The sequence below is a fragment of the Piliocolobus tephrosceles genome, chromosome 10 (assembly GCF_002776525.5).
Source record: "Piliocolobus tephrosceles isolate RC106 chromosome 10, ASM277652v3, whole genome shotgun sequence".
NCBI classification, from domain to species: domain Eukaryota; kingdom Metazoa; phylum Chordata; class Mammalia; order Primates; family Cercopithecidae; genus Piliocolobus; species Piliocolobus tephrosceles.
The window spans coordinates 96,117,081-96,134,606 of NC_045443.1; the positions used below are offsets into that span (position 1 = coordinate 96,117,081).

The 17,526-nt window shown below is 42.3% G+C and overlaps 2 protein-coding genes across 11 annotated transcripts in view; one reads left to right on the forward strand and one right to left on the reverse strand.

Moving 5' to 3' along the window:
- IKBIP (IKBKB interacting protein) overlaps nucleotides 1-13,472 on the reverse strand; it is a 29,675-nt gene extending 16,203 nt beyond the window's left edge. For both annotated transcript variants that reach the window (XM_023184065.1, XM_023184004.2), the window contains exons 1-2: nucleotides 12,887-13,472; nucleotides 3,790-3,907 (exon numbers count right to left, since the gene is read on the reverse strand). In XM_023184065.1, the coding sequence (XP_023039833.1) occupies nucleotides 3,790-3,907; nucleotides 12,887-13,065 (297 nt within the window). In that variant the 5' untranslated portion in view covers nucleotides 13,066-13,472. The remainder of the gene's footprint in view (nucleotides 1-3,789; nucleotides 3,908-12,886) is intronic.
- Nucleotides 13,473-13,650: 178 nt separating this feature from the next.
- Nucleotides 13,651-17,526, forward strand: part of APAF1 (apoptotic peptidase activating factor 1) — a 126,447-nt gene continuing 122,571 nt past the window's right edge. For 7 of the 9 annotated variants that reach the window (XR_002724710.1, XR_002724717.1, XM_023183333.1 and 4 more), the window contains exons 1-3: nucleotides 14,040-14,177; nucleotides 16,609-16,787; nucleotides 16,916-17,105. Coding sequence is in view for 7 of the 9 variants with exons in the window: in XM_023183333.1 (XP_023039101.1) it covers nucleotides 16,650-16,787; nucleotides 16,916-17,105 (328 nt within the window). In the remaining 2 variants the exon portion in view is untranslated. Of the gene's footprint in view, nucleotides 14,178-16,608; nucleotides 16,788-16,915; nucleotides 17,106-17,526 lie in introns of all 9 variants that reach the window. The other 2 variants (XM_023183826.2, XM_023183897.1) reach the window with 2 other exon arrangements.

A 17,526-nucleotide genomic window follows, 5' to 3' on the forward strand; every position in this document is an offset into this window, starting at 1 on the left:
GTCCTTTCATTACAACGTAGATGAGAAAAAAATTGGTTTCATTATACACTTCACTTAAAATCGTAGTTTCCAGGAACCTATTGACAACATTGAGGACTTACTGTATATCTCATCTGATCGTTATAAAAATCTTATTATTTCTCACTTAATTACTGTATATCTCACCTGATCTTTATAAAAATCTTATTATTTCTCACTTAATAAATGATGAAATAGAGACCAAGAGAAGTTATAGTGATCTGTCCAAGGTCACACATTTGTGATGAGTGTCTACGTCTAGCTGCTTTCCCCTCCTTCTGTGTTATGGTGCCCTTTAGGGCCACCTTTGTGAAAAGGGACCTCTTATTAAATTACTCCCAGGGCAGAATGGGAGAAAAAGCTATGAAAAGACTGAATATTTCTTTCTTTTTTTTTTTGAGACAGAGTTTCACTCTTGTTGCCCAGGCTGGAGTGCAATGGCACGATCTTTGCTCACCACAACCTCCACCTTGCGGGTTCAAGCGATTCTCCTACCTCAGCCTCCCGAGTAGCTGGGATTACAGGCATGCGCCACCATGCCCAGCTAATTTTTTGTATTTTTAGTAGAGATGGGGTTTTTCCATGTTGGTCAGGCTGGTCTTGAACTCCTGACCTCAGGTGATCCACCTGCCTTGGCCTCGCAAAGTGCTGGGATTACAGGTGTGAGCCACCACTCCAGGCCAAGACTGAATATTTTTTGGATTCTATAATATTTTAAAAACCTGCTTCAAAATCTTTTTTTTTTTTTTTTTTTTTTTTTGAGATGGAGTCTCGCTTTGTTGCCCAGGCTGGAGTGTAGTGGTGCAATCTCAGCTTACTGTAACCTCTGCCTCCCTAGTATAAGTGATTCTTCTGCCTCAGTCTCCTGAGTAGCTGGGACTACAGGCATGTGCTACCATGCCTGGCTAATTTTTGTGTTTTTAGTAGAGGTGGGGTTTCACCATGTTGGTCAGGTTGGTCTTGAACTCCTGACCTCAGGTGATCCACCCGCCTTGGCCCCCCAGAGTGCTGGGACTACAGGTGTGAGCCACCGTGCCCAGTCTGGCCAACATGGTGAAACCCCATCACTACTAAAAATATAAAAATTGGCAGGGCATGGTGGTATGCACCTGTAGTACCAGCTACTCGGGAGGCTGAGGCAGAAGAATCACTTACACTGGGGAGGCAGAGGTTAGAGTAAGCCGAGATTGCGCCACTGCACTCCAGCCTGGGCGGAGGTTGCAGTGAGACAAAATTGAGCCATTGTATTCCAGCCTGGGTGAGAAAAGTGAAACTCCGTACCAACCCCCACCCCCACCCAAAAAAAAAAAGAAAAGAAAAAGAGAAATCTCTGTTCAAAATAAGTTTTCAATAGCTTTTATTTATATTTATTTATTTATTTATTTATTGAGACAGAGTCTCACTCTGTTGTCCAGGCTGGAGTGCAATGGCGCAGTCTCGGCTCATTGCAACCTGCACCTCCCAGGTTAAAGCGATTCTCCTGCCTCAGCCTCCCAAGTAGCTGGGATTACAGGCGCCTGCCATCATGCCCAGCTAATTTTTGTATTTTTAGTAGAGGTGGGGTTTCACCATGTTGGCCAGGCTGATCTCAAACTCCTGACCTCATGATCTGCCCACCTTGGCCTCCCAGTGTGCTGGGATTACAGGTGTGAGTCACCGTGCCTGGCCTTCAATAGCTTTTAATTAAATATGTGAAGTTTTGGCAAGGCACAGTGGCTCACATTTGTAATATCAATTCTTTGGGAGGCAGAGGCAGAAGGGTAATTTAAGGCCAGGAGTTTGATCCAGCCTGGGCAATGTAGCAAGACCCCGTCTCTCCAAAAAATTAAAGAAAAAAAAATTAGCTGGGTGCAGTAGCATGCCTGTTAGTCCCAGTTACTTGGGAGGCTGAGTTGGGAGGAGTGCTTGAGCCTGGGAGGTTGAAGCTGCAGTGAGCTGTTATTCCAACACTGCACTCCAGCCTGGATGACAGAGTGAGAGCTGGGATGACAGGGGGAGACCCTATCTCAAAAAAATTAAAAAAAATATATATATACGAAGTTTCTTGCCCCTGGGATTTCTTCTAACGGTATGTTAGGGTTCCCCCAACAGCTACAACCAGATTCCAATTTTTTTTTTTTGCAACAGAGTCTTACTCTGTTGGCCAGGCTGGAGTGCAGTGGTGTGATTTCAGCTCACTGAAACCTCTGCCTCCCGGGTTCAAGCAATTCTCATGCATCAGCCTCCCAAGTAGCTGGGATTACAGGCATGAACCACCATGCCCAGCTAATAGTTTTGTATTTTTAGTAGAGACAGGGTTTCACCATGTTGGCCAGTCTGGTCTCAAACTCCTGACCTCAAGGTGATCCGCCTGCCTTGGCTTCCCAAAGTGCTGGGATTACAGGCATGAGCCAACACGCCTGGCTCAGATTCCAATTTTAGCCCTATGTGAAAATACCAACTCCTTTGCAGTTCCTTCCCCAAATCCCTTAGTCTCACCATCCATGGAATCCCCTGGCATGTGTGAAGGATATTTAATTTTCCTCCATGGCTTTTCTCTTCTGGGGGATTATATGCTTATCCTGTGCATGGGGCTGCAGAGACTTAGATGCTCCATTTCATCTCTATTTTTATAACATCCTTGCCCACCCTGGTGCCAAGCATAGGTCCTTGCTTACCTTGTGACATGAGCAAAGGTTTAGTGAATGAATAAATGAACAAGCCATATTTCCCAATGATAGCTTGGTCCCTGGTACCCAGAAAAGTCCCACATGATGCCTTATTGATCACAGCTAACTTTTTCCTGAGAGGTGTGGGAATTACAAAAATGTTTATTTGCCTCACATTTCTAAGAATCATAGTAATAATGCATCTACTAGAAATCAGCAACTTGAAGAAACACAATATAGACATGGTATTATTTTAATTTTCATTGGAATTCTTATTTGGTTACAGGACAAATACTTACTTTTAGGCTAGCCATTCTTTTTTTTTAACTTTTTTTTTTTTTTTGTTTTTTGTTTTTTTTTTTTTGCGACGGATCCTCACTCTGTAGCCCAGGCTACAGTGCAGTGGCACAATCTCGGCTCACTGCAACCTCCACCTCATGAGTTCAAGAGATTCTCCTGTCTCAGCCTCCCGAGTAGCTGGGATTACAGGCATGTGCACCATACCCGGCTAATTTTTGTATTTTCAGTAGAGATGGGTTTTCACCATGTTGGCCAGGCTGTCTCTTAACTCCTGACCTCAAGTGATTTGCCTGCCTCAGCCTCCCACAGTGCTGGGATTATAGGCATGAGCCACTGCTCCCAGCTTAGGCTAGCCATTCTTAAATGCATACACATATATCTTTAAAAAGCAGAAAGTAAGGAAAAAAAATATAGATCTTTTCCCAATAAGTGTTAATCATATTCTAATTTTATGTCCAAAGATCAACCATATTTTCAGATGAGACTGAGCGCGTTCAGGGTGGTACGGCTGTAGACATATCAACCATATTTTCAATGCTCTAGATACCTGACACTTAAGTAGACAATTAACATCATGCTAATATGAAGAAATTGGTCTTTTTCAATAATAGAAATTGTCATATTAAAAAATTCTTGTCCTTCAAAATGCAATCTGAGTCAAAATAGCTCCAAGGGAGAATGTCAAGAGGTAGGAAGATCAGTGAGAGTTAAAATAGTAATGGTCTAAAAGGCAGGAAGAAAGAAGTTCTGAGCTGGGATAGAGAAATGATAGTGGGGTAGTAAAATGGGAAAAACTGTCCCAGATAAGCCAATTAATGATTACCTTTTCTGAAATTAAACTGATTTTACTTTGAAGTTGTTGAAATTCATTGGTTTCTAGTTTCAGTAACTGGTATTGGTTTTCCACCTTTGCAAATTTTTCCGACTGCTGAAATACAAACCTGGAAAAGAAAAGAAAAATCACTATTCTCCAATTCATATCCATTTAAATCCAAATTTCAAAGGAGAATTATACCCAATTCTGTTAAGAACAACATAAATTCTGGTATGGGTAGCTGTAGTTTTTTTTTTTTTCTTTCCGCACTGGGTCTCAGTCTGTCACCCAGGCTGGAATGCAGTGTCACAATCATAGCTCACTGTAGCCTTGAACTCCTGGGCTCAAGTGATCCTCCTACTTCCACCTCCCAAGTAGTTAGGACTGTAAGCTGGTTAATTTATTTTTTCTTTGTACAGACACCATCTCGCTATGTTGCCCAAGGTGGTCTTTAGCTTTTTTTTTAAAATGAGAGTTTCGCTCTTGTTGCCCAGGCTGGAGTGCAATGGCGCAATCTTGGCTCACTGCAACCTTCACCTCCTGGGTTCAGGAGATTCTCCTCCTCAGCCTCCCAAGTAGCTGGGATTAAAGGCGCCTGGCAACAAGTCCCACTAATTTTTTTATATTTTTAGTAGAGACAGGGTTTCGCCATGTTGGCCAGGCTGGTTTCGAACTCTTGACCTAAAGTGATCCGCCCGCCTTGGCCTCCCAAAGTGCTAGGATTACAGGCGTGAGCCACCATGCCTAGCCCCAAGGTGGTCTTAAATTCCTGGCCTCAAGTGATCCTCCCACCTCAGCCTCCCAAAGCGCTGGGATTACAAGTGTGGGCCAACATGCCCGGCCTAGATGGAGCTTTTATCAGTTTATTTTGACAGATTTTCATGAGGTAGGTACTGGTTTAACTCATACAAAGATGAGTAAAGCACTGCCCTTGTTCACAGTTCACAGCCCAATAAATAAGATGGTGTGATATCTGTAATAGATGCATGCACAAGAAATATTTTAGAGGAAGACACAGTGAAAAATTTAGAACAAGATCTTTGATCTCTACTGTTTTTCACAAGGCCATACTTGGGTAATATCTAGAAAACAGGTGTTTTTATGCTGAAATGTAGGAGAAACAAGAGTTATCTATAAAAAAGTATTTTAAAACTGAAATGTAGAAGAGTAGATTGATGAAAAGCAGTGGAGTAGAAGAGAGAAGTGATAGTAATTAGAAGTTGCAAAATAGCAGGAGGTGTGAAAAGAGGTATGAAAATAGAAAAAAGCCATTGTCAAAGTGACAACAGATCACAATCAGTGCAAAGTGTATAAACTGTACAATTGGTTATACTTAACGACGTGACTCGTATAGGTGTACTTGAGATGTCACTCTAAAATTGGAGTTTATTTTTCATCACAAGTGGAAGCCCAAAAAGCTACCTCAATCTTCAAAACAACAAATCAACAACTGTTTATACCGGATTTGAAATGAGCAAGCACAAAAGAATTGTCTTGTATCTAATACCATTTTGTCTACTTTAACTCAATTCTTCAGGCTCAGAAAAAAAACAGTTGAAATTCTTTGCATATTGAGTCATCAAAATGCAATGGAGCAGAACCATGAGAAGAACAATAATTGTGTTGTTCTTAACAGAATTGGGTATAATTCTCCTTTGAAATTTGGATTTAAATGGATATGAATTGGAGAACAGTGTCTAAATCACAGTCCTGAGACAAGTGGTTCAAAAGCTTTGCTACATACTGTAATCACCTGGCAGCTTTAACAAATCTGATGCATGGGTCTCAGGAAGATTCTGATTTAATTGTCTTGGGATGTGGCTTGGATGTTGGAAACTCAATAGCTTCTCGGGCAGTCTAAGTGCACAGTCAAACTTAGAACTATACTGACAGACCGTGTTTTGTGAAATTCATTTCCACTGAAAGGCAATCATTTAAAGATCCCAAGGCTTAATGGAGAAGTGAAAGACTTTTCTGAGTAAGTGCAGTTATATGAACTTTGTGCATCCTTGCAAAAGTGGTAATGCTTTGATTTCATAAATGGCATCATTAGGCTAACTGTAGCTACAAAATTGTCCAAAGCTAAATTAGACAAATGTTTACAATACTGGAGGAAATAAATTTCTTTTGATGATGCTGGCTAATTTCTATTCTACAGGATCCCAGGTTACATTATTAGCACAGATGGACTTTTCGCCTGTGTTTAAATTAATAGCAACCTTTAAAGCTTCTGGTTATTAGAAAACACTATTATCCTAATTCTCAAAGATGGAAGGGTGAACATAATTATTTTTTCATTGGCTGTTTCATTTCTGGCTTTTAAGAGTTTTTTTCCCCCCAGAGTATAGGATATCTGAGACCAGCAGATAGAGACCCTATTAAGAAAGAGACCACCCTAAAGAAATAAGAGTTGCCCTCCTCACGCCTTCCTGTCCCTCCCTGCCAGAAAAAAGAAAACAAAAAGAAGTAAAAAAAGAAATACAGTTAATTTCAGGGACTAGTTTTATTATCCAATACTCCACCATAGATCTATACTACATATTTCCAAGCTTATTCAGAATGAAATTATTATAAAAGAGACTTTTGTATGAAGGTTGATTCACTACAAAAATATATTAAAGGACTTTCTCAGAACTTCTTTTCAAATTCCTTTAACCAAAATCTGTGTCATGTTAGTGGAAATATCGTCTCTGATAATTAGTTTTTTTTGATGATTAGCCTCTTACTAAAATAAAAAAAAATTCATCCTTGATACATGTGAACAGTGCATATAAGAAAAAAGTACAAAGCTGACTTAGCACTAGTGAAGAAAAAAACAAAGTGGTGTGTGCTGTGCTGCGTTAAAATGTATTTTTCACTTATATGTGCCAGACACTATTCTAAGTACTTGATAAATATTAATTCATTTAACATTAAAGAAGATGATTGATTTTTCTTTCTTTTTTTTTTTTCTTTTTTTGAGACAAGGTCTCGCTCTGCTGCCTAGGCTGGAGTGCAGTGGCATGATCTTGGCTCACTGCAACCTGCACTTCCATTGGGTAATATCTAGAAAACACCTGTTTTCTAGATATTACCCAAGTATGGCCTTGTGAATAACAGTAGAGATCAAAGATCTTGTTCTAAATTTTTCACTGTGTCTTCCTCTAAAATATTTCCTGTGCATGCATCTATTACAGGTTCAAGTGATTACAGGTGTGAGCCACCGCACCCAGCCTAGATGACTGATTTTCTAGAAGTCAAGAAAATATGCTGAGAAAGCTGCTTCAGTTCTGAAAAACTAAGCTTTCAAACTGGCATCCATGTTAGGGCGTAAGGTGCTTCATTTCCTTTTTATGAGTCAGGGACATATTCTAGTAAGAGCAGTTCCCAGTCTTCCCATTTAGATGAGTGTAAAAAACAGGCAATTAGGGTCTGCTAAAGGGTACACCTTCTAGTAGAAGGAAGAAAATAATTATAATTCTGGACTCGGGGGTTTCTATTTCTAGGATGTTGGCCTTTTGTTGGGTATTAATATCAAAGGGAGGTAACGAATCATACTGATTAGGTGGGTGACTAGACTGCCTTAGCTCTGGCATTTACTAAGATATATAACCACTTTGGGCAAGTTAAATAACTTTGATGTCCCCTCATCTGTGAAGTGGGGATAATACCTTATTTTAATTTTATTTTTTAAAGACAAGATCTTGCTCTGTTTCCCAGGCTGGAGTGCAGTGGTGTGATCACGGCTCACTGCAGCCTCGCGGGCCCAATCCAAACTACCCCCTCAGCCTCCTGAGTAGCTGGGAACACAGGCATGTGCCATAATGCCTGGCTAATTTTTAAATTTTTTATAGAGATGGGGGTCTTCCCATGTTGCCCAGTCTTGTCTTGAACTCCTGGGCTCAAGTGGTCCTCCTGCCTTGGCCTCCCAAACTGTTGGGATTATAGGTGTGAGCCATAGCACCCAGCCAATACTTTATAGGGTTGTAGTTTGTTTTTCGACAGGGTCTCATTCTGTTACCCAGGCTGGAGTACTGTAGCCTCATCATAGCTTACTGCAGCCTTGAACTCCTGGGTTCAAGTGATTCTCCCACCTCAGTCTCTGAAGCAGCAAGTAGCTAGGACCACAGGTACACTACCACCACGGGCTAAAAAAAAAAAAAAAAGATCTGGCTATGTTTTTTTTTTTGTTTGTTTTTTGAGGTAGCTGAAGAGGAAGAGGTCTACAGTGATGCAACCATAGTTCACCGCAGGTCAAACTCCCTGGGCTCAAGTGATCCTCTTGCCTTGGCCTCCTAAAGTGCTGGGATTATAAGTGTGAGCCACCATGCCCAGCCGAGATTTTGTAGACATTAAATAATTATTACTATTTATAAAAGCTCCTGGAACAATAGAGCATAGCACATCAGCTATTTCCTTTAAGAACTGTGGCCCTTTTCTTTTCCTTTTTTGGAGATGGAGTCTTACTCTGTTGCCCCGGCTGAAGTGCAGTGGTGTGATCTCGGCTCACTGTAACTTCCGCCTCCTGGGTTCAAGTGATTCTTCTGCCTCAGCCTCCCAGCAGCTGGGATTACAGGTGCCCACCAAGACTAGCTACCTTTCTTTTGGACTACTTTGTGCAGCTACTCTTCTATCCTTCCTACATGCCTATGACTGTATAAGGGAAGCAGGGTTCCCAACCACTTGTACTTGACAGAAGCCCCAGGCCTGTCCCCCTTTGAACACTATAAACTGGGTTGTGTTTATGGCAAATGAAGGATGGAATAAATGGATTAGACCACTTATAAATCACTAAAGAAAAATAACTCTTGTTTTTGGGCCTCTTCTCACTATCATATCATATCATATATCATATGGCCTTTTGTGGAAGAGTTAGATATAGGAGAAAGGGACCCAGGCTAATTTTAGTGTAGGCCTTACAAAAAGAACCTTCCTGACTCCTTCGTAAGCCATTGCAGTCTATAGAGATCTTATACAGATCTATCTAGGGTCCTATGATAATGAATGGTTTACATTTCCCTACAGTGCATGGTGGTAATTAACGGTGTATGTTGCCTCTATGTAACTCCTTTAGGAATGTGAAACGGTGGCAGACAGCTGATTGAAGACTTAAAAATTCAGGGTTTCCTCTGGCTCTATTTCAGCTTAATAATGAAAAAGGGGCAAATAACCAAAGGAAGCTGTTGTTATCGACCTTCTGCAAGGAAAGAAGTTCCAGGGCCACTATTAGGGTCAGTACCTATTTAGCCCTATGTTTCATATCATCTATAGCCTCAGTTTTAGCACAATACCTAGTTTTCAAGAAAACCTTGACCATATACCATTTTTAAGAAGCAGGACATCTAAAGTATACCCTGGTCTTTTAGATAAAACTCTACTAACACAAAGAAAAAAGTTGGAGTTAGCCAAGGTTTTCCAGTATGATTTATAGACAAGATTATATTGGATAATAATAAAAAAAAAAACCGTTACACAACTTGTTTTAAGAGCTTTTGACTTTTTGTACATAACAGCTACTATAAAAAACTTTTATAAAAGCAATTTAGGCCAGGCATGGTGGCTCACGCCTGTAATCCCAGCACTTTGGGAGGCTGAGGCAGTCGGATCATCTGAGGCTGGGAGTTCGAGACCAGCTTGATCAATGGACAAACCCTGTCTCTACTAAAAATACAAAATTAGCTGGGTGTGGTGGCACACACCTGTAATCCTAGCTACTCGGGAGGCCGAGACAGGAGAATCGCTTGAACCCAGGAGGCGGAGGTTGTGGTGAGCCGAGATTGCACCACTGTACTCCAGCCTGGGCAACAAGAGCGAAACTCCATCTCTCAAAAAAACAAAACAAAACAAAAAAACACAAAAAAAGCAATTAAAAAACCTATTGAAATTTCCATAAGAAACAAAATTTTCACAATGGAATTTCCAGCTGATTAAATTTCTATGTAATTAAATAAGCATGCGTGACAGGTTTTGTGTCTTGTTTAGTAATTTAACAACTTTTTAACTTTCTGAAAGTAGAATCACCTCAATTCTCTGAAAATTTTCCATCAGAATTTAGAAAAGAGGTATGCAAACTGACACTCAAGCCATACAGGTTTGGGCAACTTATCTCCAGTGTTTATTGTCAAGATGACATAGGATATATCAGGCCTTTTTTTTTTGTTTTTTTTTGCAGGGTCTCACTTTGTCACCCAGGCTGAGTGCAGTGGTGCGATCAAAGCTCACTAAAACCTCAAATTCCAGGGCTCAAGCCATCTTCCCACCTCAGTCCCCAAAGTAGCCGGGACTACAGGCATGCGCCACCATGCCTGGCTAATTTTTTTGTATTTTTTTGTAGAGACAGGGTTTCACCATGTTGCCCAGGCTGGTCTTGAACTCCTAAGCTCAAGAGATCCACCCACCGCAGCCTCCCAAAGTGCTGGGATTACAGGTGGGAGCCACTGCGCCTGGCCTATCAGGCCTTTATTTAGCAGAGAGAAGATATTAAAGCACACACTTTTAAGTTTCTTATGTTTTATTTCTCTCTTCTTTCCAAATAGGAAATGGTCTGAAGACAATGATATAGTGCAATTCCTTGAAATCCTCCTTGGGCAGTGGAAGGGTTCAGATTTTTTCCCTCCAACTTAATAAGATGAAGAGTGAGAGTAAGCAGTATTTAAGAATACACAGACAGGCACACATATGCACTTGTATTTTAACCACCAGGGCTGTGTCAGTACAGAAAGCATTTAATAAAGATTTGATGGACCTACTTTTAGATGCTGAATTATGTGTTTTATAGTGGTAAAGATCTCAATGGCTTTGTCAAAATTCTAGTGAGCTTTTAAGTATTTTAAGATGCCAAATACTTGCTTTTTATTTGGAAAATGTTTACAAATGTCTTATGGGGATACATTTTTATTTTGAAATTTACTATGAATAAATGTTTTGTGATAAACAGCGACCAAAGTACATATGCTTCAATTTTTGCAGCAAAAGATTTAATAAGAGCAACTAAGAGGCAACTATTTAAATAATAATTATAGAATCTGCCCATAAAAATACATATAATACATATGTTTTAGAGAGACAGGGTCTTGCTCTGTCTCTCAGGCTGGAGCACAGTGGTATAATCATGGGTTACTGCAGCCTCGACTTCCCAGACTCAAGCTATCTTCTCACCTCAGCCTCCCAAGTAGTTGGGACTACAGGCGCATGCCACCACACTTGGCTAATGTTTAAAAATTTTTCGTAGACACGGTCTCACTATGTTTCCCAGGCTGGTTTCAAACTCCTGGCCTCAAGCAATTCTCTCACCTCAGTCTCCCAAAGTGTTGGGATTATAGGCATGAACCACTGCGTCCGGCCCCCAAAATTATTTTTGATATAGCACTGTTTTATCATTTTGCAAACATAGTTCAAATTAAATATTCCTAATGAATGTATTACATTCATTACAATGTAATACAAGAATCACTAACTGCAAATTCCTGATGTGAGGGTAATTTTATTCCCATAAGGTTCAGTTTTCTACTAAAGCTTATCCCAGAATAGTAACTAACTTTCCCAAAACAAAAAAGGTTATTTATTTCTTTAGGCAAAGTCTCGCTCTGTTACCCAGGCTGGAGTGCAGTGGCGGATCTTGGCTCAGTGTAACCTCCACCTCCCAGGTTCAAGCGATTCTCCTGCCTCAACCTTCGAGTAGCTGGGATTACAGGTGTGCACCACTAGGCCCAGCTAATTTTTGCATTTTTGGTAGAGATAGGGTTTCACCATGTTGGCCAGGCTGGTCTTGAACTCCCGACCTTGTGATCCGTCCACCTCAGCCTCCCAAAGTGCTAGGATTACAGGTGTGAGCCACCGCGCCCAGCCGTAACAAATCTTTTGACGCTGAAAAATACACTATTTGGGATGAGTCACCAGTAAAGTATAATTCCACATGTAACAGCATCAAAAATGTTTAGATGTTCAGGGGTCTCTTCTAAAATTCTATCACTCTGGAAGATTAACAACAGTCTTACTAAATAACTTTACAAACGAATGAAAAATGGAGAAAAATTCTATTAAGGTGCCCATCTTATTAAAATGAAATGGGCTATCACCTCACCCCCAGAAAAAAGAAGACTGGGAAAATAAAACTCACAAGTTGGTTTTTCTTTTTTTTACAAGTTGGTTTGAAGGTTATTTCTAATACTCATTTTTCCTAATGACAACAATATATTGCCATTCACCTGATTTTAAAACTGCAACTGTTTAAAGTGAACACAAGTGCTATGTTTTGTAGCTTTACCATATTACAATCTGTAACTTAATAAAATTATAAAAATAATTAAATTCATAATGCACGCACCGTGATCAAAATATGAGCACTCCTCCAAGCTCTGCTACTATAACGTTTGCTCCTTTGGGATCATAATGATCTTTTTCTTTTTTTTTTCTTTCCTTTTTTTTTTTTTTTTTTTGAGACAGAGTCTCACTCGGTCGCCTAGGCTGGAGTGCAGTGGTGTGATCTTGGCTCACTGCAACCTCCGCCTCCCGGGTTCAAGCGATTCTCCTGCCTCGGCCTCTACAGGAACTGGGACTACAGGCGCCCACCACCACGCCTGGCTGATTATTCGTATTTTTGGTAGAGATGGGGTTTCACCATGTTGGCCAGGCTAGTCTCGAACTCCTGACTTCAAGTGATCCACCTGCCTCGGTCTCCCAACATAATGATCTATTTCAAGGTTGCAAATATTTCCATTAGGCATTTATGGAGCGAGTAGGGTGGGGCAGATGTGTCCCGAACTGGGGCACAGCGGACAGGAAGTAACGGTTTATAACAACGTGAACGCTTCTAACGTGAAGCGGGCGCTTCAGAAAGCGTGGCCGAATCTGCAGCTCTTAACAAGCGGCTCGTTCCCAAACCTTAGCCTCAAGTCCCTCTGAGCGATAGAGGCATGCTACCAGTACGGGGGAAAATGAGATACAAGATAAGCGCGAAAGGGAAAAACAAGGCTGAGCTGTTTCCTTCCTTTGGGGTCAAGACAGAAGCACAGAAGGCCCAGCTCTCGGGGGATGGATCACCTCCGGCGGGATGCTGAGCCGGATGGGAGAACAAACAGCAGGGGGCCCACAGGAAGCCGGCCCGGGCAGCCTCGCGTCCACTTACCAGGCCAGGCCCAGGCACGTCCCCAGCGACAGCAGGCTCAGGCCCGTTCGGGGGTCTGCCCAGCCCCCGCCTCGGCCGCCCCGGTCCTCGGGTGTCTTCCCGCCCTCGCTCCGCTTTCCGGGCTCCGCAGCGGGGGCTCCCTTGGGCCCCGACTTCTTCCGGCTCTTCACCTCAGACATGTCTGGAGGCCCTAGGAAGACAAGCCCCGGGGAGCTTCTTCACCAGGGGGAGCAGGACGTGGCCGCCTTGGCGTTCGCGGGAACCCTGGGCGGTGACCGCGCCCCTTCACAGACTTGGCACCGCCCAGAGCCCAGCCCCTTCCCTCTCCCCGCCATCCTCGTTGCTTCACTGAGTCTTTCAGCTACCAGCTCCACAGTTCCCCTAGGAGAGGTCGGCGGCGACCTCACGCCACAGCGCCTTCCACTGCGATACTGCTCCAAATCCGAAGAAATTCAAACTCCCGGGCGCGCTCAGGCCGACGGGACCCGAGGAGGTGGGGCGGGACAAAAGGGTCGCGCGCGCCACGTCGGGCGCGCCGCCCCCGCCGGAGTCCGGCCTTGGTGGGAACGCGGCCAGTCCCTGAAGCGTAGCCAAGCCCCCTCCGCGGGGTAGGCGGGCACTTCTACGCGCGCGGGCACGAGCCGTGGCGGGAGTGCGCGGCGCCGGCGGCCGCCCCTTGGGGCTTGGGGTGTGTTTATTTGCATAAGCGGGCGCGCGCCGTGCGGGCTGGGTGGGTCCGGCGGAATTTGATTGCTCCGCTGTCCAGAGGTGGAGGAGAGATAGCGAGTGGACGTGACTGCTCTATCCCGGGCAAAAGGGATAGAACCGGAGGTGGAGAGTCTGGGCAGTCGGCGACCCACGAAGACTTGAGGTGCAGCGGCGGCGTCCGGAGTAGCGCCGGGCTCCCCCCGGGGTGCAGCCGCCGTCGGGGGAAGGGCTCCCACTCCCTTTGTGTCCAGGAGTGGGGTCCACCGGAGGGCGGCCCGTCGGCCGGGCCTCACCGCGGCGCCCCGGGACTGTGGGGTCAGACTGCGGTGGGTGGACGCCCACCTCGCCACCCTTCGAAGGTCCCTGCGGGTCTTCGTGTGACCCGGGGCTGCGGAGATCCAGGGGAGGCGCCTGTGAGGCCCAGACCTGCCCCGGGGCGCAGGGTATGTGACGGGACAGAGCCCCACACCCCTAATTCCCGGTGGAAAACCTCTGTTGCCGTTTCCCTCCACCGGCCTGGAGTCTCCCAGTCTTGTCCTGGCAGTGCCGCCCTTCCCAGTAAGACCTAGGCGCAAAGGCTTGGGTAAGTTGACCTCCTCGCTTTTCTCCCCGGGCCAGGTTCTTTGGAGGCTCGGTAGCTGGTTTCAGGGACTGAGAATTTGAGGACATAGTATATTTGATAACCATCCTGCTCCTGTACCAGGAAGAGAAATTCTCTAACGAGGAAGTAGTGAACTGTGTTTTCTGATTTACATCTAGGAAGAGTTTTGGCTTTTCATTTTGTTGTGGGTTACAAAAGGTTTTGAGACTTAGTTCAGATTATTTGTGCAGTTTTAAAACGTGTTTAAGATTTGCATATTTTAGTTTAACAGGAGTAGGTGAAATTGGAAATTAGTGTCAGAAAGCCAGAGTGTCTATTTGCTTAGCTATTGGACATAACCTAAAAAATTCATTCATTCTTGTTTTTTCACATCGAATTTCATTACTATAAATTGAGGAACATTTTATGTTTAAGAGGACAAAAACATTATTAACATTTTAAAAAATGACAGTTTTGATTCCAGTCAACTTTTTATCAGTTTCGTGCCCCTACCGGGCATTTTGTAAGCCTTGACAAGCATAGGCAAATACCCTACGTCCCTATTTTTCCAAGTGCCACATTTGGTGACTTCGAAAACAGTCATTGAAGTTTGATATATATATATTGCCCCCTTCTGTGAGCTCCAAGTTGCTTGTGCTCTGTTTTTGCACTTTGGACGTTGACATTCCTACTCCCTCTCTCTTTTTCTTCTTTGATTAGACTGTGAATTATTTCAGGGAGATGACTCAATCTTTTCTGTAGTCTTGGTGTCTGACATATAGGGAGGAGCACAAATGTGTATTGAATAAATGAATTAATAAGCCCGTTTACACTCTTTCTATACATTGGATAGAGTTCTGTTAATGTTTTGAAAACTTGGAGACATTGTGAACTGGGTTTATGCCCATGGAAAAATTTGCATTATAGTTGAAATAAAGTTGCTAGAAACGTCAAGTATTTTACTGTAAAGGCTATTGTTCTTTCCTCATGTCCTCTTGGTCTGAGAAACGACATCAGAAAGTATTTCCTGTTGCTTTGTGGGAAATGTGTTTAGAAAGGAAGACCTAGAGCTGACGTCCTCCTTGAATGAGAACTAATACTCAATAGTAGCAATGCTCTATTCACTCTTATGTTTGATAAGGAAAACAAGAAGTCTCTTAATATTAGGACTTCAGTGTAATCCCTATTTTATATAATCTTAATTAAAAAAGGAAGTATTTTATTGTAAAAAATGATTATGTTAAAAAAAAATTGACAGTAGAGGCCGGGCATGGTGGGGCTCACAACTGTAGTCCCAGCACTTAGGGAGGCTGTGGTGGGTGGATCAACTGAGGTCAGGAGTTCGAGACCAGCCTGGTCAACATGGTAAAACCTCGTCTCTACTAAAAAAAACAATTAAGACAAGGTGGGGAGAAATCCCAAATTTTGCTACTCAGAAGTAACGCAAACATTTTGATGAATAAACTTCTAAACATCTATGTATATATGATACCAACACTTTTTTTGTTTTTTTTTTTTTGAGACAGAGTCTCAGTCTGTTGCCCAGGCTGGAGTGCAGTGGCATGATCTCGGCTCACTGCAACCTCTGCTGCCCTGGTTCAAGCAGTTCTCCTGCTTCAGCCTCCTGACCAGCTGGGATTACAGACGCCTGCCACTGCACTAATTTTGTATTTTTAGTAGAGGCAGAGTTTCACCATCTTGGCCAGGCTGGTCTTGAACTCCTGACCTCATGATCTACCAGCCTCAGCCTCCCAAAGTGCTGGGATTACAGGCATGAGCCAACGCGCCTGGCCCCCACATTTTATGTTATATGTGGGATCATGTTTCTGTTTTTTTTTTTTTTCAGCAGCAGTGTTATGAACATCTTTCCATGTCAATACATAGAGATATGTGTCTTATAATTTTGAATGGCTGCATAATATTCCATTTTATATACATAGCCTAATTTTTAAAATCTATATTCAAAATGATGGACATTTAGGTTGTGTTCATCACTGAAACATCCTCCATAAATTCTTTTTTTATTTTTTACCCTAGGCTCCCAATGTGCTGGGATTATAGGCTTGAACTACCACACCTGAATGGAAACTGATTAGTTCTCCCTGTGGATATTTTCACATATGTGTTTGAATGTCTCCTTGAAGTAAATCCTTAGAAGTGGGATTTCTGGGTTAGAGAGAAAACTTGTTTTAAACACTTTGGTATCTTATACTGCCTTCCAGAAAAATTGCATCCATTTTCTACTTTCCCCAATTAGTGCATAAGACAGCCCATTTTCTCATACCTTTCCAAGCATTAGGTTTTGTCCATTTAAAAAGTTTTGCCAAGAAAAACAATCAGTTTTGTTCTTTTTACATTTCTTGTTTACTAATGAGATTTTGTATCGTTTCATATATTTATTGGCCTGACAAATATTTTGGTGTTTTGGCTGTAGCTCATGGTTGACAGCTCAGAGAGAGAAAGATTTGAGGGAAGATGGATGCAAAAGCTCGAAATTGTTTGCTTCAACATAGAGAAGCTCTGGAAAAGGACATCAAGACATCCTACATCATGGATCACATGATTAGTGATGGATTTTTAACAATATCAGAAGAGGAAAAAGTAAGAAATGAGGTAAAGCTCTCTGAAGCAGTCCACACTTTCTTAAAAATGTTTAGAATTTCAGAACTTGCAGTGGTCTCCACTAATTTATGTTGCATACATATTCATTGTTATATACTAAACTACTTAATTTTTTTTAGCCCACTCAACAGCAAAGAGCAGCTATGCTAATTAAAATGATACTTAAAAAAGATAATGATTCCTACATATCATTCTACAATGCTCTTCTGCATGAAGGATATAAAGATCTTGCTGCCCTTCTCCATGATGGCATTCCTGTTGTCTCTTCTTCCAGTGGTAAAGATTCAGTTAGTGGAATAACTTCATATGGTTTGTATCCATTATACCTTCTATCACTTTGCTATCAAAATTGCTTTGGGTTTGTCTTACTGTAGATGTAATCTTCTGAAGAGAGTGTGACCAGTTCACTGAAAACCGCATGTTAAAAAAATTGTAGTGATGTTTTCAATTTAAATATTTCTTATTTGCGTCCATGTTAATTCTCACATTTTCTTCTTGCCCAGTGAACTGTATTGCTGAGATAATAATATGTCTGCCCTCATTTTTAGAGACAATAAGACAGTTTATAGGCCCTTGTTTATTTTCCAGTTCTATGTGTTTATAGAATTTATAGGAAAAAATAAGAATCTTTAGAGATATATGTTCTTGAAAGGTATTCCATAAATGTTCTTCCTTTTACACTTGCCTTCCCACTCTTCAATATGACAGAGACTGAAAAGTCAGGAAATAA